Source organism: Ursus maritimus, unplaced genomic scaffold, assembly GCF_017311325.1.
Source record: "Ursus maritimus isolate PB19 unplaced genomic scaffold, ASM1731132v1 scaffold_19, whole genome shotgun sequence".
Lineage (NCBI taxonomy): Eukaryota > Metazoa > Chordata > Mammalia > Carnivora > Ursidae > Ursus > Ursus maritimus.
The window spans coordinates 22,128,175-22,150,847 of NW_024424341.1; the positions used below are offsets into that span (position 1 = coordinate 22,128,175).

A 22,673-nucleotide genomic window follows, 5' to 3' on the forward strand; every position below is an offset into this window, starting at 1 on the left:
TCTTTCCAGCACCATTTGTTGAAAAGACAAATTACCACATGGAATTATTATGGCACCTTTTCAGAAAATCAATGACTATATATGTGTGGGTCTATTTCTTGGTTCTGTATTTTGTTCCATTGATCTAATATGTCTACACTTAAACCAATGCCCCACTTTCTTCATTACTGTATGATAAGTACTGAAATCAAGTAATATAAATCCCATAATTTTGACCTTTTTCAAAACAGTTTTGACTATCCTGCCCCTTTGCATTTCCATGTAAATTTAGAATCACCTTGTCAATTTCTATAGCAATGCCTGCTAGTATTTTGATGGGGAATGCCTTGAATCAAAAGATGAATTTGAGAAGTGACATTCTAATAATACTGAGTCTTACAATCCATAAGTATAATTTATCTTTCATTAATTTAGGTTTTCTTTATCTCAGCAATGTTTCATAGTTTTCAGCATACAGACATTGCACATATTTCATGAAATATATCCCTAAGAAGTTTTTTGATATGATTGTAAACAATAGTGTAAGTTCCTGATTGCTTGTTGCTACTACACAGAAATACAGTTGATTTCTGTATATGACTCTGTATCCTGTAACCTTGCTAAAATCATTTATTCGCTCCTGTAGTTTTATTGTAGATTCTTCAATCACGTCACATATTAATAAATACTGTATTTTCTTTTTCCTTTTTCAATCTCTATGCCTTTTATTTTCTTGACTTATTTCACTGGCTTGAAGGCCCAGTAAAATTTAAAGCAGTGTGAGTGGCCATCCTTGTTTTTTTTCAATCTTGGGGTTGGTGGGGGGGCACATTAAGTCATTCACCATTAAATATGTTAGCTGTGTTTTGTAGAGGCCCTCTATCGCATTGAGAAGTTCTATCTACTTCTAGTTTACCAAAAGCTTTTGTCACAAATATATGTTGAACTATGTGAAAAGCTTTCCTTGCATCCTTTTAGAGTATTGTATAGTTTTTCTTTTCTGTCATAGCCTGTAAATATGGTGAATTTTCCAATGTACAACCAATCCTAAATTCCTAGGATAAATGTCACTTGGTCATAATATATTATCCTTTCTGTATATTGCTGGATTTGATTTGCTAATATTTTTTTAAATTTTAATTATATATATATTTTGAAATTTCTTTAAGTAAGCTCTGTACTCAATGTGGGGCTTGAACTCATGACCCCAAGATCAAGAGCCACATGCTCCACAGACTGAGCCATCCAGGCCCCTGATTTGTTAATGTCTTGCTAAGGATGTTTGCATCTATATTCATAAAGGATATTCTTTTTAAAGATTTTATTTATTTATTTGACAGAGAGAGAGACAGCCAGTGAGAGAGGGAACACGAGCAGGGAGAGTGGGAGAGGAAGAAGCAGGCTTCCCAGCAGAGAAGGGAGCCCGATGTGGGGCTCGATCCCAGGACCCTGGGATCATGCCCTGAGCCAAAGGCAGACGCTTAACGACTGAGCCACCCAGGCGCCCCTATATTCATAAAGGATATTGACCTATAGTATTCTTGTGAGGTCTTTTTCAAGTTTTAGTATGGGAATAATGCTGACCTAAAATGTGTGGGGAAAGGGGTGCTTGGCTGGCTCAGTCAGTAGAGCATGCAACTCTTGATCTTGAGTCATGAGTTCGAGCCCCATATCGGGCATGGAAATAACTAAACTAAACTAAAAATATCAAAATGTGTTGGAAAGTGTCTTTCACTTCCATTTCCTGATAATTTATGTAGAATTTATTTTCCTTAAATGTTTGGCATAATTCACCAGTGAAGCCATCAGGGCCTGGAAATTCCTGTTTTAGGTTTGAACTACAAATTCAATTTCTTTAATACATATAATAATATTCAGGTTATCTATTTCTTCTGAATGAACTTTGGTGGTTGATGTGTTTCAAAGAATTTATCCAATTCGTGTAAGTTGTCAAATTTAGTGGCATAAAGTTGTTTAGATTATTTCTTTATTATCCTTTTAAGATCTGTGAAGATCTAGACTGGTATCACTTCTTATTCCTGATATTAGTAATTTGGGTCCTCTCTTTTTATTTTGTGGTTAGTTTGGCTAAAGGACCCATTTCACTGATTTTTTTAGAGAACTAGCTCTGGCTTCATTGATTTTTCCCTATTCTGGTATTTTTCTATTGCATTGATTTCTGATCTTCTCTTCATTTATTTCCTTCTTTACTCTGAGTTTAACTTGATTTATTTTCTAGTTTCTTAGGTGGAAACTAATATAATTGACTTGAGAGCTTTCTTCTTTCCTTATACAAGCTGTAGTGCTATAAATTTCCCTCCAAACACTGCTTTTGCAGCAACCCAGCTTTTATATTTTTATTCATTCATTCATTCATTTATTTTTAGCAACCCAGTCTTTTAATGTTGTATTTCATTATCATGCAGTTAAAAACATTTCTAATTTCTTCATGACTTATTCTTTCACTCATGGATTTGTAGGGGGGTTTTTTAGTCTATTTTTTAGCACTGAGTTGTTTAATTTTCAGATATTTGGGACTTTTCTACATGTTTTATTTTTATTCATTTCTAATTTAATTATATGTGATCTGAGAATATACTCCGTGGGGTTTCAGTTTTGCTATCTAGTTGCTCTTTTTCGTGATTGTATCCAAGGAGATTCAAAACTATGCTGCTACCTCCAACCTCCCAATTATCTACCTAACAATGTCTACTTTCAAGATTTTCCTATCTGTAATAGTCTAAATGCAACCAAAATGACCCAACGTACTGTAATAAAATGATCCCATTAATTCATTAATTCAATAATAAACTCAATAGGTTTTTGTTATGCTTTGAACTATGTTTCTTCAAGTAAAACTAGAGAATAATGAATACTTACTGTTATTTGCAAGAGTGAGTCCAATAAATGAGCAAACAGGGCGAATTATCTCAGGTTTGATACAATTTATTAGCCAGTCATTAGCATGTGGGAAAAGTGAACAGCAAAGCATTTGATTTTTATCTGAAAGGAGACAAAGTCAATCATGTTTTAATATATTTGGAAAATATCAGTTCATTTGTTTTTATTTTATTTTTATATTTACATATTTTAGATAATTACCATTTTGAGGATTGTTGACACAGACACACAAAGTACTACACACTGAAGACCATAACTGATAGCTTTGGAATGCATTTTTATCCGACAAATCCAACTCATATTTTGAAAGAACTGTCCTATTTGGTTAAAAAAAAAGGAGGAAGCAAATTAAAATAAATGTGTTAAAGTCTTAATAACAACAAAAATTTATATTTTCTTACCTGAACAACTGTGTCAGAACTGTAATACAACCTGTTTCTCTTACAAGTGTTTGTCCAGTCCCTTAAAAAAACAGACATATAATACACAAATATGACTTTTGTTTATAAATAATTTTGCAGAAATGAAAAACATTTAAGTAGTATTTTTAATAAATAACTTTTAATCACTTTGAAGTATTACAAAGTATAACACAGAATTACAAGAGAAAAATCTGTAATCAGGGTTATACATTACCCATGCTCAGAGAATGACAGCATTCAAATTTCCTCCAAAAATGAAACAAAATTTTAGCTAAGAGCTACATGAAATTTAAGGCCTTTGTTAGCTGATAAAATAAACAATGTAACTAAATGGCTAATTCAGTGGAAAATCAACCAAACTAATCATCAAATGCCTCTTTTGCTTTTAAAGCTGCTCCTTTTCAATGTTAAATAACACAAATCTCTTTACTACTTCTTAAAATTAATAAATATCTAACAGTTAAGTGTATGTGATTCTCTTTTCTTTAAAGCTAGTAGTTCTCAGAAGTTAGTAAGATTTTTAAAAAGACACTGATACAGGGGCGCCTGGGTGGCTCAGTTGGTTAAGCGTCTGACTCTTGATCTCAGCTCAGGTCTTAATCTCAGGGTTGTGAGTTCAAGCCCTGCATTGAGACCAGGCGTAGAGCCTACTTGAAAAGAAAAAAAAAAAAAAGACATTGATATAAAGACTAGAGTAAAAGGGACAAAGACTATTTCAATTCATTATTTTTTTTTAAATGTTTCTACACCATAAAAGAATGTACTTACTATTATTTGAAACTAGAACCAAAATAACATAGACAGACATTCTTTTCAAATTTGTGTTTGAATCATCATTAGATAAGAACCAAGTTAAGTCTTCAAACAATTCTGAAGTGCACAAAGTCTGCTGACAGTAAACTGAAAAATAAAAATATAATTTCAATTTCTATGTATTAGCATAACTTTTAAAATATGCTGAACAAAATATAAAGTTGCCAAACAGATGGTTCTCAATCAGATCTTATTTCGTTGACATTTATTAGTCATGCAACAAAATTTCTGACAAATTGATATGTGCTTACTCAATTAGCAGACCAAAAAAGCAGTACCTTAATCAGAAGTACTTGACTGAGGTTCCAAAACATGTACATAATCTCCTAGAATTTCTAATAAAAACCTAACTAGGGATGCCTGGGTGGCTCGGTCAGTTAAGCATCTGATTTGGGCTCAGGTCATGACCCTGGGATCCTGGGATCAAATCCCACATTGGGCTCCTTGCTCAGTGGGGAGCCTGCTTCTCCCTCTGCCTGCCACTCCCCCTGCTTCTGCTTGCTCACTCTCTCTGGCAAATAAATAAAATCTAAAAAAAACAAAAAAACAAAACCCCAAACCTAAATGAACAAAAAAGTAAAATATGAAAAAAAATTTCAGAGGATGGGTAAGTAACAAAACATAGCAAGAGAAAAATTTTTTTAAAAATTCAGAAACCTGCTTTAGAAGATAGACAAAGGATACTTGTGTTATTTTTTAAGAACTTTCTGGAAATAAAAATATCTTTTCAAAAAGCAAAAATGATACCTGACAGTAGGGTTGTGTGTGTGTATGTGTGTGAGATAATAATATAATAAACAGTTTTTTAAAAATAATTTGAGAGGGCACCTGGCTGGCTCAGTCCGAAGAGCATGTAACTCTTGATCTTAGGGGTGATGAGTTTGAGCCCTACATTGGGTGTAGAGATTACTAAAAAAAATATAAACTTAAAAAAATAAAATCTTTAAAAAAATAATAATTTGAACACAGAGATATAATTTGTATTTTATCCAGTATTTAGAACCAGCTATTAGATTTTCTCTCAAAGGCAAGGACAGCTTATCATTTATCAGAATGATTAGCACACAGCTTGCTTCCTACCAAATGATGAAGAAATATTTATGGATGAAAATTTAAGGGGCATCTGAGTGGTTAAGCATTTGCCTCTTGATCTCAGCTCAGGTCTTGAACTCAGAGTCATGAGTTCAAGCCCCACATTAAAAAAAAAAAAAAGAATGAAAATTTAAGAATAGAAAGTTGTTTGACAAACCAATACTTTAGATTCAACTTTATTTTGGGTATACTATAGGAAAATGTTTTCCTGTACATGAATTTCTATACCCAGAGTATATTTATCCATATACAAGATGTTGTAAGTTATCTTCGTCTTTTGATTCAAGTACCTAGATATACAGAGAATGAACTTAATAGAAAAACCAGAGCTAGACCCAACATATATGGATACTGATGAAGTACTAATAGCATATCAAATCAACGTGAAAAAGATCTTTTTAATAACAAGCGTTAGAATAGCTGGATTACCATATAAAAAAGATGAAACTGGAGCATGCATCATGCCATACCCCAGGATAATTCAAAAAGGAAAATGTAAATATAGTAAAAAATAAAACCATACTAGTACCAAAAGTCAATGTGGGTGGATTCCCCTAGAATCTTACAGTATGGAAAACTTTCCTATGACTAAAAATCCAGAAGCAAAAAGGGGAAAGAATGATGAATTTTTGTAAAAATAAAAAACTTTTGCATGACCAAAAAAAAAAGTACAGTAGAAGACAAAGAAAAAAATGTTTCCGACTAACAGCAAGAAAAACTGTGAAAGATTTTGACACGATTACTGAATGTCCCATCTAGCACACCCTTCTAGATTATCTGTGTCTTTACTATCTTTGGGCTACTTTACATCTCTGTAAATTGTAGAAAACTGATAGCAATCCAAGTCATCCTTTTAAAAATTTTTTATTTATTTATTTATTTAGAGAAACGCGAGCACACGAACACTCATGCATGAGCAGGAGGGGCAGAGGAAGAGGGAGAGAGAATCTCACATAGGGCTCAATCTCACAACCCTGAGATCACAACCTGAGCCAAAACCAAGAGTCAGACACTTAACCAACTGCACCACCCAGGTGCCCCAGGTTATTCTTGATCATAGAAATACAAAACATTTTGGCCAGTAGAATGCAACTGACTGTTGCCCCACAGATACTGACCAGTTATATGCCTACTTATAAATCCATTTCAACATTCTCTAATGCCTATGCTTTTTTTTTATCATTGCCTTTGAAACAGTTGTCATATTTTACTAGTTCCTTCATTAGTTAATAATTGGCATGCACAAATTTAAATAAATAAATAAAATACCTGGATAAAACTATCCAGACATGTAAAAAAGGAACTTAAATCTAAAATCACTTTTTAGTAGTTTGTTAAAATATAGCACAATGCCTGAAGGATAATGAAAAAAAAGTTTTCATATTTTACCATTTTGTTCTGCAACAGCTCCTAATGTGTATAAGGCTGCTTCTTTTACCATGCTATGTTCACTTGCCTTTGCAAGATTTTTTACAAACATCAAACCACCAATTTCCCGAAAATAAACACCTGCATTACCTATAGGGTGTGCAGACAAAACAAAACATAAATGGTATTACGAATCTTGTAAGGAGAAAATAAATCACATGAACATAGTAACAAAGCATGCAGAGTAACTGACTCAAAGAGAAAGAACTATGCATATTTCATATACCACAATACTAAAGAACAAGAATCACAGATAAAAATTCACTATCATGTCTTACTGTTTTGTTGACAAATTGAATGAATAGTGACCAAAGCTTCCTTTTGTGAGAAAGGGTTGTCCATTTGATACTTCAGGCACTCCAATAGTAAGTTTAGGTCAGTCTTCATTTCTGAAGAAAAAAAATTTCATTTTTTTTTAAACCAAATGTTTCCTTTCAAAAACTAACCTTTTTTTTTTTTTAATTTTTTTTTATTATGTTAGTCACCATACAGTACGTCCCCGGTTTCCGATGTAAAGTTCGATGATTCATTAGTTGTGTATAACACCCAGTACACCATGCAATACGTGCCCTCCTTACTACCCATCACCAGTCTATCCCATTCCCCCACCCCCCTCCCCTCTGAGGCCCTCAGTTTGTTTCTCAGAGTCCATAGTCTCTCATATTTCATTCCCCCTTCTGATTACCCCCCTTTCTTTATCCCTTTCTTCCCTTACCGATCTTCCTAGTTCTTATGTTCCATAGGTGAGAGAAACCATATGATAATTGTCTTTCTCTGCTTGACTTATTTCACTTAGCATTATCTCCTCCAGTGCCGTCCATGTTGCAGCAAATGAAAAACTAACCATTTAAATTTCACTTTCTAAATATATCTTTGTAATGTTCATTTTTAAAATAATAAGTATATATTCCTTTTTTAATCAAACAGTAAAGCTATATAAAAGATATTCCTTAAATAAAAGAACTTGAAATGAACTTCTTATAACTGTTAGATTTTCCCCTTGCATGAAACATAAGAAAATTCAAATATTAAGGGCGCCTGGGTGGCAGAGCGGTTAAGCGTCTGCCTTCGGCTCAGGGCGTGATCCCGGCGTTGTGGGATCAAGCCCCACATCAGGCTTCTCCACTATGAGCCTGCTTCTTCCTCTCCCGCTCCCCCTGCTTGTGTTCCCTCTCTCGCTGGCTGTCTCTCTCTCTGTCAAATAAATAAATAAAATCTTAAAAAAAAAAAAAAAAAGAAAATTCAAATATTATTTTCTTTAAATAAAGCTACCCTGGCTTAAACATCTGCCATTTAGAAATGAACTGAATGAAAATGAAAATACAACACATTATAACTTATAGGATGCTACCGAAACAGTTATTTGGGAGGAAATTTACAATACTAAATGCTTACATTATAAAAAAAAGAAAGGTCTTGGGGCGCCTGGGTGGCTCAGTCGGTTAAGCATCTGCCTTCGGCTCAGATCATGATCCCAGGGTCCTGGGACTGAGTGCCACATCAGGCTCCCTGCTCAGTGGGGAGCCTGCTTCTTCCTCTCCCTATGCCGCTCCCCCCTGCTTGTGTTCTCTCTCTCTCTGTCTAATAAATAAATAAAATCTTAAAAAAAAAAAAAGGAAGAAGAAGAAAGGTCTCAAATTAATGACCTCAGCTTCCATCTTAAGAAACTATAAAAACAGGGGGTATCTGGGTGGGTCAGTCATTAAGCATCTGCCTTTGGCTCAGGGCGTGATCCCAGAGTCCTGGGATCAAGCCCCACATCAGGCTCCTCTGCTGGGAGCCTGCTTCTTCCTCTCCCACCCCCCACCCCGCCTGTGTTCCGTCTCTTGCTGGCTGTGTCTCTGTCAAATAAATAAATAAAATCTCTCTAAAAAAAAAAAAAAAGAAACTATGAAAACAGTAAATTAAACCCAAAGTAAGTAGAAAGAAGGAAATAAAGATCAAAGCTAAAAATCAATGAGATTGAAAGCAGAAAAACAACAGAACTGGTTCTTTGAGAAGATCAATAAAACTGAAAAACCTCTAGACAAACTGATGAGAAAAAGGTGCAAAGACACAAATTACAATACCAGAATGAGCTGGCATCATCATAGATTCTATTTACATTCAAAAGATAAATAATAGCTCTGCACAACTTCTTATCTATAGATTCAATGACTTAGGTAAAATAGACAAATTGCTTGAAAGACACAAATTAGGGGCATCTGGCTGGCTCAGTCAGTAAAGCATGCAACTCCTGATTTTGGGATTATAAATTGAGCCCCACGTTGGGTGTAGAGATTATTTTAAAAAAATAAAATCATTAAGAAAGACACAAACTGGGCACCTGGGAGACTCAGTTGGTTAAGCCTTGACCTTTGGCTCAGGTCATGATCCCAGGGTCCTAGGACTGAGCCCCAAGTGGGTCTCCCTGCTCAGCGGGGAGTCTGCTTCTCCTTCTGCCCTGCCCCTCCCCCTCTCCCTGCTCATGCGCATGCACGCTCTCTCTCAAATAAGTAAATAAAATATTTAAAAAAAGAAAGACACAAATTATCGAAACTCATGTAAGAAAAACACAGATAACCTAAATAGTCCTATATCTGTGAAAAAAATTGAAATCATACTTTAAAAACCTTTTGTAAAGAAAACTCCAGTTTCAGATAGCTTCATTTGTAAACTCTTCTAAACGTTTAAGGAAGAAGTAATACCAATTCTACACAAACTTTTCCAAAAGTTCAGAGTGAAGGAATACTTCCCAACTTACTCTATGAGGCCAGCATTACCCTAATACCAAAACCAAAGCCATCAGAAAGAAAAAAAAAGATAACTACAGACCAATATCCCTCATGAACATTCATGTAAAAAGTCTAAACAATTTTAGCAAACTGAATCTAAAAACATATTAAAATAACAATACAATATGACCAAATGGGTTTATCGTAAGAATCCAGGGTTGGCTTAAGATATGAAAAATCAGGGGCGCCTGGGTGGCTCAGTTGTTAAGCGTCTGCCTCGGCTCAGGGCGTGATGCCAGGGTCCTGGGATCGAGCCCGCATCAGGCTCCTTGCTCCACCGGGAGCGCTGGGAGTCTGCTTCTTTCTCTCCCACTCCCCCTGCTTGTGTTCCCTCTCTCACTGGCTCTCTCTCTCTCTGTCAAATAAATAAATAAAATCTTTAAAAAAAAAACAAAAAACCTCCTCAATCTAAAAAAGTATATCTACAAAAAAAAAAAGCCCTATAGTAAACGTAATACTTAACAGAGAAAGACTGAATTCTTTATCCCTGAGTCAGGAACAAGACAGAGATGTTTAACATTGTACTGGGGAGTCTAGCCAATGTCATTCTATTTAACATCCCATTTAACATTGTACTGGAGAGCTTAGCCAGTGCCATCAAATGAGAAAAAGAAACAAAAGACATTCAAATTAGGAAGAAGGTAGTAAAACTATCTGCCTTCATGTATAACATGACCTTCTATATAGATAATCTGATGGAATCAGATTACTGAGTATAGTAAGATTTCAGTATATCCATTTATCATACAGAAATCAATTATATTTCTGTATATGCCAGCAATAAGTAATTGAAAATTGAAACTGAAAAATAATGCCATTTATGGGGAGCCTGGGTGGCTCAGTCAGTTGAGCATCCAACTCTTGATCTCGGCTCAGGTCATGAACTCATAGTCATGAGTTAGAGCCTTGCACTGGGCTCTGCCCTGGGCATGGAGTCTACTTTAAAAACAACAACAACAATGCTGCTTATAATAGTATCAAAAATATGAAATACTTAGGGATAAATCTGACAAAAGATGTGAACAACATGTCTACTAAAACCTAAAAAATACTGCTGAGACATCTTAAAGAAGATTGAAATAAAGGGAGTAAAACACCTTTTTTATGGGTTGGAGGACTAAATATTGTTAAAATGTCGATTTCCTCAATTTGATCTATAAATTCAATGTAATCCCAACAGGCTTATTTTTTTACAAAGGCACAAAGGCAATGCAGAGGAGAAAGGATAGTCTTTCCAATAAATGGTACTGTAACAACTAGATTGCCACATTCAGAAACATAACAAACCAAACTTGAATCAAACCATATGCAAAAATTAACCCAAAAGGGATTACAGACATAATGTAAAAGCTGGAACTATAAAACTTTTAAAAGATAACACAGGAAAAAATCTTTGCCACCTTGGTTTAGATGCAAATTTCTTAGGCACAACGTAAATAACACAATCTGCAGAAAAATAATGAATATGCTGTATTTCATCAAAATTTAAAACTTCATTTTCTTTTTTTAAAGATTTTATTTATTTGAGAGAGACAGCAGAGGGCGAGGGAGAAGCAGGCTCCCCGCTCAGCAGGGAGCCTGACACAGGGCTCCATTCCAGGATCCTGAGATCATGACCGGAGCAAAGGCAGGCGGTTAACAGACTGAGCCAACCAAGCGCCCCTCAGCAGTTTCATAAATTCACCCAAAAGAAAAGCAGGTATGTATCCATACAAAGACTTATACACAAATGTTCATGGTAACGTTATATGTAATAGCCAAAAACTGAAAACAACTGAAATGTCCAACAACAGATGAATGGATAAATTGTGGTATGACCATACACTATTGCTAAGTAAAGCAATAAAAAGGAGTTAACTATCGATATATGCAACAAAATGGAGGAATCTCAAAATAATTATACTGAAAGAAACCACAAAGGAAGAATATATACTATATTACTCCATGTATTGGGGGAAAAAAATGTAAACTTACCTATAGTAGCAGAAGGCAGATCAGTGGTTGCTTGGGGGAAAGGGGTCCAGGAAGAGGTATTGTAAGGGTGCACGAGGATGGATTCCCTATCCTGATTGTGCTACTGTTTGTGTGTGTGTGTGTGTGTGTGTGTGTGTGTATGCATATATATGTAAACTTATGAAAATATAAACTTGAAATATTTACTTGCAACTAAAAATGAAAGGCAATCATTTTCCTATAACTCTTCACTACAACCTTTAAACGATTTATTCTCTTTGTTTTAAGGATTTAAATAAAATTGTATGCAGATTCTGACACAATGCTTGAATTAACATTTAAAGTTCTCAAAGATATAGGATGAAGAAAAAACATAAAAATATAGAGGAACACACTAAAAGAAACTTAGATCTATTGTCAACCAATATTTAATCTTCCTCTTAAAAGAAATTCAACTGACAATTTGGTTCAATAAAATTATTCATGACTCAACTTGTTAGTGAAAAACCATAGTACGAAGGTTATCACTAAATTATCTTGAAGCAACAGCAAACATTTATTGATCATATTCACATTAATAGAAACTGTGAGAAGGTTAGTGTGGCTCTATGGATAGCAATAAGCCACTCATCGTCAACAATAACCCAAAGAGGATTTTTGAATACGGCATGGTGATTTTCAACTCTAGGCACAACTGCAGAAAACAAGAAACTTCTTTATGTATTCCTCTATTCCCTCCTGTACTCCCCTCTCCCACTTTGATATTTTCTACTATAATCCCTCCCTTCCCAGACAAAGCACCTAATGACATCTACAACTCAGTTTTACCTTCTCCAGCCTATACAACCTTCAATACTTCCCGAAGAAAATAAAACAAAAACTCAAGTACATACAATATAAAAGCACAAATTATAAAAGAAAATTAGATAAATAAACTGGATTGAAAAATTGAAATTTTTTGAGCTTCAAAAGATAACAAGAATGTGAAAAGACAAAACACAGAAGGGAAGAATGTATCTACAAATCAGATATCAGATAAGAGGCTTGTGTTCAGAACATATAAAGAACTCTTAGAACTCAATAATAAAAAGCTAACCCAAGTAAAAAGCATAGAACAGACATTTCTCCAAAAAAGATATACAAATGGTCAATTAGTACATGAAAAGATGTTCAACATCATTAGTCATTAAGGAAATGCAAACCAAACTACAATTAAATACCATTTCACAGGGGTGCCTGTTGGTTAAGTGACTGCCTTCGGCTCAGGTCATGATCCTGGTGTCCCAGGATCCAGTCCCCCATCAGGCTCCCTGCTCAGCAGGGAGTCTGCTTCTTCCTCTGACCCCCCCACCCCCCCATTCTCGTGCTCTCAAATAAATAAATAAAATCTTAAAGAAATATATAGTTTAAAAAATACCACTTCACATCCACTAGGATGGCTATAATCAAAAAGACAGATTATGACAAGTGTTTACCAAGAATTTGAAGAAACTGGAGCCCTTATACATTGCTGTAGGAATGTAAAATGGTATAGCCACGTTGGCAAAAAGTCTAGCAGTTCCGCAAAAGGTTAAACATAAATTTATCACAGATTCAACAATTCTACTAGATATATGCCCCAGAGAAATGAAAACATGTCACACAAAAACTTGTACGTGAATGTTCACAGCAACATAACTCATAACTGCCAAACAGTGGAAACCCAGATTTCCATCACCTCTTGAATGGATAAACAAAATATGATATATCCATTCAATGGAGTATTATTCACCAACAAAAAGGAATGAAGATACTGATAAAACTTGAATAATCCTTGAAAATACTATGCTAAGTGAAAGAAGCCAGCCACAAAAGCCTGTGTATGATCCAATTTACATGTCCAGAATAGGCAAGTCTAGAGATAGAAAATAGATTAGCAGTTGCCTACAGTTGGGGAGGGGGTGTGACTGCTAAAGGGTACAGGGTTTCTTTGGGAGTGATAAAAATGCACTAAAATTGATTGTGATGATGGTTGTACAATACTGTGACTATATTAAAAACAACTGAATTATATACTTTAAATGGATGAATTGTGTGGTATGTCAATTATATTTTAATAAAGCTATTCTATATACATAAACCAAATTACTGGTATGCTTTGCAGTTGTCCAAATGACCAAAGTGACCCCAATCTCAGTTCTTTTGGGTGACTGATATGGATACTGGGAAAGAGACAGTCTCTCTCTTTTCTATATCTCAAACTGTATGTAAATCTGGCTACTCACTTCTAATGCCAAACTCTGGACCCCTGTCATTAGTCAGAACAGGTCTATAGGTAATATTTTCAAGACTATCATTTTACTTTTAGAATATTAACCCTAATTCTTTCAACTGTCTTACTTCCTTATTCTTGTATTTACTCCTTGACCCCTAAAATCTCTAATCCCTTTACTCCTCCTGTTCACTGAGGCTTCTAGTTTCATTTCCTTTTTTATTCATCCTAGATCCCATGATTCATCACCTCAACCATTATCTTGCTAAGATTACTTTGACCCCCTGTCCTTCTACTAAACGTGTCCTCTAATCCTAATCATGACTCAAAAACACTTTCCTTTCTCTGTTTCAGCCCAAATTTGAGCATTGCTAAAGGAAAAAAAGAAAATCAAGCAATTATGCCATTACAAATGTTTGGTATGCATTCCAAGTTATAACCCCCAAATCTACTCAACAATCCCACCATGGTCAGCTCTAGCTCTCACACCCTTCTGTTTCCTCTGACATTTTCCTCAATGGCTATTCCAAATCTTCAGCTACCTTTATTTTTTTTTTTAAGATTTTATTTATTTATTTATTTGGCAGAGAGAAAGAGAGACAGCGAGAGAGGGAACACAAGCAGGGGGAGTGGGAGAGGGAGAAGCAGGCTTCCCGCTGAGCAGGGAGCCCGATGCGAGGCTCGATCCCAGGACCCTGGGATCATGACCTGAACCGAAGGCAGATGCTTAACGACTGAGCCACCCAGGTGCCCCTCAGCTACCTTTAAACCTCCAACCCTGTCCCACATCTCCTTCTCCTCCACTTTGTTTTAATTGGGTTTCCCCAGAAGTAGACCAAGAGACAAGGATTTGAGTGTTAAGTATTTTTTTTTGAGAAAGTGAGATAGGACAGGAAGGCAGACAGAAGCAGGTTATTATTAAGGGTAACTGGAGCTTCACTCCACAAGGGAACTCTGGGAGCCAGGGTGGAGCCACGTGTCTCAGAGTCATCCCCACCAAAGGGTGAAGAGTATTACCCACCAACTCCAATCAGTCATTTGTTCATGGCTGCTCCCAGGCCATTAATTATCTGGTATCTCTGGCTTGCCTTGCTCTCTGGGCAAAAGCAGGTTACAAATGCAGAGATAAATCCTCAAAGACACAGATGTTAGGCCTCACAGAATTCCCCACTTTTAACAACACAGAATTCCTATAAAATATTCACAGCCACACTCATTCTTATCTCTTCCTCTACAATATCAGGTATCTTGCACCCTTCCTGTTAATCCATTCTCCCGTGTTGTGGGACCCTATAGTGACTACAACTAGTATACTTTGGTGGGGTCTTTTTCCTGCCGAGAATGACTTCCCTCCTCCTTCTTGTGCTTTCTTTGGAGAACTCTTCCTCACAACTCTGAGTTTCCCAGTGATATGAACTGATATATTATTTCCTTTCTTGCTTGTACTAGTTCAAGTTGATTTCTCTCACATGCAACTCAAATGGCACCATTACAGGCCCAAGACTTCCTTAAAAATCTATTCATTTATTCATTTAACAAATATTTATTGCCTGTCTACCATGCATCCACTCTGTACCAAATGGAAATTCTGATTCCAAGGAACTCAAAATCTGGTGATGGAGACAGAGGAAGATGTGAGTAATTCCCATAGTGTAATAGAGAGTCTGAGAGGGGCATCTACAATTATCCCCCCCTCTTCAGTTTTCTTCAACCTCTCCCTCTCCAGAATCTCCACTCCCTCTTCATATATTCTCTTGTCTCTACTCTCCTTACAAGACTCTCTTAACATTACAGTCTCCCTGTACCTATTGCCCTATTTCTTTAGTCAAGCTTTTAAGAAGTTAGGTATTCACATTGTCTCCAGATCCTTATTTCCCAACCAAAAGTCAGTATACTGCAACCTGGCTGAAATGTATTAAATTTACTGTTAATAAAACAAATGATCTCCTAAATAGAAAATCTAGTGGATAATTAATTCAGTCATCATCTGTGGACATTTGACACTGATGAGCTCAAGCAATCTTTCTCATGAAGTATTCTCCTAAGGCTCGTTTCCAAAATTCCACATTCCTGACTTTACATTCTCCTTTCTGAAATGTTTTTCTCAATCTTTGATGGTCCTCTTCCTCAGCCAAACCCTTACGTGATGGTGTGCATTAAGGAACACCATTTCCCATCCTTTTTTTTTTTTTTTAATATTTCCTCTCTGGTGAATTTCCTCCATGCCCATGGATATAATTTCTATCTTTCTAAGAACAACTCTGAAATCTGTACCTCCACGTATACTTTGGTGTTGGTTCTCTCAGGTTCCCACTGTTCTTGTTTATATCTCTATTAAATCAGCTATCATACGGTATTCTAATTATCAGCATGCCTTTACCCATTAGAATGTCAGTGTCCTGAAGTCAGTGTGACAGGCAGGATAGATGCACAATAAATATGTATGTAAATTGCTGAATAATTCTTTCATTTCCTGGATCTTGTCAGATAATCTGCAGTATATCCCACAAATAGATCATAAAATTAATTCCAGCTAAATAATCCTTAATTTCTCACCTTGTATCTTCTTTGTGTCTTCACTTTCCATGCTTGTCTGTATTCTTTTTCCTTACATTTCATCTATAAGATAAAAGTATTCTCTCAATATAAATCAGTGTTTGAGAATTCCAGAACTTTAAATGCAAAGGGGTAGGGAAAAATAGTTTTCCTGAAGCCAGAGAGCAGAGACTGAATCTACAACCTATTAAATATGAGATAAAGGTTGTACTTAAGTTCTCTGAGGTTCAGTTTCCTCATCTGCAAAATAGGAAATTCCTACTTTATAAAACTGTTACAAGAATTAAATTTGAAAACCTACATAAACGCATGTGACATTCTTACGTACTACAAGCACTCAACACATTTTATTAAATAAACATAAAAATGGTTAGTTAACTGAATCTAACTGATCCACTTCTGGTACTCCTTCCTCATTTTCTTTCCTGTAAATTTTCATCCCATCACTCTGATTGGTTACCCCTCCATGAATCAGAAATTTAAATCACACACACACACACACACACACACACACACTTAAGAACTCCATTTCTCTACACAAGCTAAGGTTAATATTAAAAGTTTTCCTAACAACCCATGTTTTTTTTTCAACATAGTATTCTACTATTAAGCTAAAATCTTTGTTTATATATCACTAGTTAGAAGAATTTTTAAAATAACCAGCAACCCTGATATGGCATCTTATATGCTACATTGATTTATTAGAAAAATCAGAGTCTGATTAACTTCTTAGAGTCATCAGGACTCACAGAACTCTAGAATTCTTATTTACTCCAATACTACAAGGTTAAAGGGAGATAGCTACTTATCCTTTCTATTATTTCTCATTTTCAGAATGGAAATAAAATTCCCAAATAATAAATGCGAGAATCTTTTATAAGGTAATATATAAATATATACCAGTTTTGCCATTTTTTTAACCTAGATATTCCATTAAAAGAATGGTTAGAAGGATTATCCATCACGATCAAGTGGGATTCATACCTGGGATGCAAGCGTGGTTCAATATTCGCAAATCAATCAGCGTGATACATCATATCAACAAGAAAAGACTCAGGAACCATATGATCCTCTCAATCGATGCCGAAAAAGCATTTGACAAAATACAGCATCCTTTCCTGATTAAAACCCTTCAGAGTGTAGGAATAGAAGGTACATTTCTCAATCTCATAAAAGCCATCTATGAAAAGCCTACTGCAAATATTATTCTCAATGGAGAAAAACTGGAAGCCTTTCCCTTAAGATCAGGAACTCGACAAGGATGCCCACTCTCGCCACTATTATTCAACATAGTACTAGAAGTCCTTGCAACAGCAATCAGACGCCAAAAAGGGATCAAAGGTATTCAAATTGGCAAAGAAGAAGTCAAAATGTCTCTTTTTGCAGATGACATGATACTCTATATGGAAAACCCAAAAGAAGCCACTCCCAAATTATTAGAAGTTATAGAGCAATTCAGTAACGTGGCAGGATACAAAATAAATGCTCAGAAATCAGTTGCATTTCTATACACGAATAACGAGACCGAAGAAAGAGAAATTAGGGAATCCATCCCATTTACAATAGCACCAAAAACCATACATTACCTTGGAATTAACTTAACCAGAGACGTAAAGGACCTATATTCTAGAAACTATAAATCACTCTTGAAAGACATTGAGGAAGACATAAAAAGATGGAAAGATATTCCATGCTCATGGATTGGAAGAATTAACATAGTTAAAATGTCCATGCTACCCAGAGCAATCTACACTTTCAATGCTATCCCGATCAAAATACCAAGGACATTTTTCAAAGAACTGGAACAAATAGTCCTTAAATTTGTATGGAAACAGAAAAGGCCCCGAATCTCCAAGGAACTGTTGAAAAGGAAAAACAAAGCTGGGGGCATCACAATGCCGGATTTCGAGCTGTACTACAAAGCTGTGATCACAAAGACAGCATGGTACTGGCACAAAAACAGACACATAGACCAATGGAACAGAATAGAGAGCCCAGAAATGGACCCTCGGCTCTTTGGGCAACTAATATTTGATAAAGCAGGAAAAAACATCCGGTGGGAAAAAGACAGTCTCTTCAATAAATGGTGCTGGGAAAATTGGACAGCTACATGTAAAAGAATGAAACTTGACCACTCTCTCACACCATACACAAAAATAAACTCCAAATGGATGAAAGACCTCGATGTGAGACAGGAATCCATCAAAATTCTAGAGGAGAACATAGGCAGCAACCTCTACGACATCGGCCAAAGCAACCTTTTTCATGACACATCCCCAAAGGCAAGAGAAACAAAAGATAAAATGAATTTATGGGACTTCATCAAGATTAAAAGTTTCTGCACAGCCAAGGAAACAGTCAGAAAAACTAAGAGGCAGCCCACGGAATGGGAGAATATATTTGCAAATGACACTACAGATAAAGGACTGGTATCCAAGATCTACAAAGAACTTCTCAAACTCAATACACGAGAAACAAATAAACAAATCAAAAAATGGGCAGAAGATATGAACAGACACTTTTCCAATGAAGACATACAAATGGCTAACAGACACATGAAAAAATGTTCAAAATCATTAGCCATCAAGGAAATTCAAATCAAAACCACACTGAGATACCACCTTACGCCAGTTAGAATGGCAAAAATAGACAAGGCAAGAAACAACAATTGTTGGAGAGGATGTGGAGAAAGGGGATCCCTCCTACATTGTTGGTGGGAATGCAAGTTGGTACAGCCACTCTGGAAAACAGTGTGGAGGTCCCTTAAAAAGTTAAAAATTGAGCTACCCTATGATCCAGCCATTGCACTACTGGGTGTTTACCCCAAAGATACAGACGTAGTGAAGAGAAGGGCCATATGCACCCCAATGTTCATAGCAGCAATGTCCACAATAGCTAAATCGTGGAAGGAGCCGAGATGCCCTTCAACAGATGACTGGATTAAGAAGTTGTGGTCCATATATACAATGGAATATTACTCAGCTATCAGAAAGAACGAGTTCTCAACATTTGCTACAACATGGACAGCACTGGAGGAGATAATGCTAAGTGAAATAAGTCAAGCAGAGAAAGACAACTATCATATGATTTCTCTCATCTATGGAACATAAGAACTAGGATGATCAGTAGGGGAAGAAAGGGATAAAGAAAGGGGGGGGTAATCAGAAGGGGGAATGAAACATGAGAGACTATGGACTATGAGAAACAAACTGAGGACTTCAGAGGGGAGGGGGGTGGGGGAATGGGATAGACCGGTGATGGGTAGTAAGGAGGGCACGTATTGCATGGTGCACTGGGTGTTATACACAACTAATGAATCATCGAGCCTTACATCGGAAACCGGGGATGTACTGTATGGTGACTAACATAATATAATAAAAAATCATTAAAAAAAAAAAAAAGAATGGTTAGGTTCATTATGGTACATTCACAGGATACTGTTACAAGAATACTGATGTTTACCTGAAATGTTTAAAAACAAGGCAAAATGCTTATGCTATAATTAATCTGAAAGAACAAGACTCAAATTTTTTATCTACAGCATGATCCCAATTGTGTAGAGGCAAACACAAAATAAAACTACATAGAAAACAACAACATATTAACACTTGTCTTTAGCTGGTGGTTCTATGGTGTCTTATCCCACTTTTTTCTATTTTTCACAAATTTTATAATAATAAAAGCTTCTAACATTCAAGTCCTATCATAGGCAAGGCTGTGTTCTGTAAACCTTATAAATATTATCTTTTTAGTTTTTACAACAATCCTAAGAGGGAGCTATCAGGATGAAGACTGATGAGGAGAGGGTAAACAATTTGCCCAAGTTCAAACAGAGAGTATGTGCCAGAGCTGGAATGGGCACCAAGAAAATCTGAGGCCATACACTCTTATCCTCTATTATACTGTCTCCCATACATAAACATGCATTACCTCTGAGCAAATGGGTTCTGATTTGGAAAAGGAAGACTAAATTAAAAAAAAAAAACTTATAAAAACAGACTACTGTATCACATGTGGAAGTTCTTCCTTTGTGAAGGAATTTAAGGACTACTTCCTTGGTTTTAATTCGTCAGAATTAATTATTCTGCTTTTAAATATGATTTTAATTTTAAAAAGGAATATAACTTTAAAATCTAAACATCTTGAAACTGAAACTGACAAAATACACTACCTTCTGTTCCCCTGTCTTTCTTTTTTTATTTTTTTTTAATAGGTTCTTTTTTTTTTTTTTTTAAGATTTTATTTATTTATATGACAGAGATAGAGACAGCCAGTGAGAGAGGGAACACAAGCAGGGGGAGTGGGAGAGGAAGAAGCAGGCTCATAGCGGAAGAGCCTGATGTGGGGCTTGATCCCATAACTCCGGGATCACGCCCTGAGCCGAAGTCAGACGCTTAACCACTGTGCCACCCAGGCGCCCCTATGTTCCCCTGTCTTTCTTATACTTTTTTCAAATAAATGGTTACTTTGCACAATAAAACTAAATAGAGTTTCCCAAATACCTAGTGGCACTGATACAAGTCACCTATTTACTGGCTAAGTGCTTTAGAAACATCCATAGCAAAGGACAAGCTATAACTTTCAAGGGATTGATAATTATGTAATTATATTTTAAATTATAAGATACAGTCTCTTCCCCAACACAAAAGTATCTGTTCAATAAAGCAGATAGCGTTTTCTGTAATTTAGTGAAGATGCAAATTGTAATGAACAAGATTTCAAAATTATTTGCTGTATTCTCACCGGCGGAGGGGGGGGGGGGCTTCCAGGTAAAAGGAAGAAACCGTTCCGCTTACAGGTTTAATTCAATCTACTCCCCAGAATAGTGCTGTTAAATTCAAATTTAAGCAAGAAAACTAGCTGAAAATTACTCTTTCCCTTGGCCTATAAACTGTTAACATGAAAAGCTTTTTTGAAATCTAAATATTACCCCCAAAATATCAGAACGATAAATGGTATTTTCCGTATAAACCTGGCAGGCTGAAAATCCCACGACTGATTGTCATCACTAAGTTCTTGACAGCGGATACCCAGCTTGGACTCACACGTTGTGGAAAATTTCCTTACAGTAGAAGCGAGGGACAAAGGGCCAATATGCAAATAAATTAGCTGTTAGAATAGTTCAAAGAGACTGAGAAATAACAGGTGCAGAAAACAAGCTAAGATACCAGGAGTGAGTTCACACTACATTTACATGCCCAAACTCAGTAGATCGGAGCAGCTGTTTCGCATTAATCCTCATCACCTCTTGCCACTTTGCACAGGTGGGCGATGCCCTATGCTGATCTTTCCAAGGAGGGAAGGCTACCTCCACACTTGTTTTCCTAGTTTGCACTCATTAACGCCAAGGCCTGGCTCACCTAAGGAGCCGGGGGATCTCCTTTTGAAGAGCAGAGGTCTTCCCCAAGCCCTCTCTTTTTAGACCAGGACTCTTCTAACTCCTGCCAAGAACCGATGCTGGTTAAAGGCGCGAGTCCCGCCCCGTCCCCGGCGATTCACCAGCAGCCGGAGCGCCCCTCAAGTGCTGCAGCCCACGCGGCCCGGCCCACGGTCTTAGAAAGGGCCTCACCACTGGTTCCCATCCCTCCCATACACCAGAATCACCCGGCGAGAGGCCCGGGAATTCTCAAGTACAATCAGGGTCGGAAACTGCCCGGCTCCAGACGCCCGACTACACGGTACGTAACAATTCTCTTTCTGCCACCAGCTGCTGTGGGGACTGTAGCCTCCTGAAGAAGGCCCATTCCCGCCAGCTCAATCCACCCCCTCACGTCACGGGGTTAGGCAGGGACTAGCCGGGCGTCCCACAACCCAACCGCTGTGAGGGCGGACCCGGGCCTACCGGAGGTAGCCCACCGTCCACAGGAGACTACAGCCCGGTTCCGGGGCGGAACCCCTGGCAGGATCCGAACGCGCAGGGAGCAGAGGCCGTGACCTTTAACCTCAAGTCGAGCGCTGCGTTTCCGCCCTTTCTCCCCCCACCAACGAGGTTACCACGGTGGGTTCCGGGTATGAAGAAGGTGGATGCAGTGTCTTTGAGTGGTGGAAAATCACAGTGTGAACGGGAAATCCTCCGATCTCCTCGCCCCCGGCTTTTAGGGCTTTCTTTGCTCAGAGGAGCGTTAGCAGCAAGGAGTTAGGAGAGCGGGCTCCAGGTTGATGAGGCTGGCTCTGGGACTGTGGCTGCCCGGCACAGCGTGGGTTAAGAGGCCATCTGAGCACCAAGCCTGGCCTCATTCCTCTCTCCCAAGCTTTCTGTCCTTGTTTTCTAATAATTTTTATACATCCGAAATATTTGTCTTTTCAAATAGTGATAGTCCTAAGATGTCCATAGCTAAAATCTACGCATGGCTTAAATTCATTACTTAAGACTGTAAGAAAACTATTTTAAGTCGTTTCTAATGAAACACAAGAGATTTTTTTTTTTTTTAAGATTTTATTTTTAAGTAATCTCTATACCCAAGGTGGGGCTTGAACCTACAGCCCAGAGATCAAAGGTCGCAT

The 22,673-nt window shown here is 37.0% G+C and overlaps 1 protein-coding gene across 1 annotated transcript in view; it reads right to left on the reverse strand.

Moving 5' to 3' along the window:
• TERB1 (telomere repeat binding bouquet formation protein 1) overlaps positions 1–16,638 on the reverse strand; it is a 42,095-nt gene extending 25,457 nt beyond the window's left edge. The window contains exons 1-7 of the mRNA XM_008702507.2: positions 16,170–16,638; positions 6,914–7,024; positions 6,597–6,725; positions 4,071–4,202; positions 3,282–3,342; positions 3,082–3,197; positions 2,860–2,982 (exon numbers count right to left, since the gene is read on the reverse strand). Of these exons, the coding sequence (XP_008700729.1) occupies positions 2,860–2,982; positions 3,082–3,197; positions 3,282–3,342; positions 4,071–4,202; positions 6,597–6,725; positions 6,914–7,024; positions 16,170–16,200 (703 nt within the window). The 5' untranslated portion in view covers positions 16,201–16,638. The remainder of the gene's footprint in view (positions 1–2,859; positions 2,983–3,081; positions 3,198–3,281; positions 3,343–4,070; positions 4,203–6,596; positions 6,726–6,913; positions 7,025–16,169) is intronic.
• Positions 16,639–22,673: the final 6,035 nt, after the last annotated feature.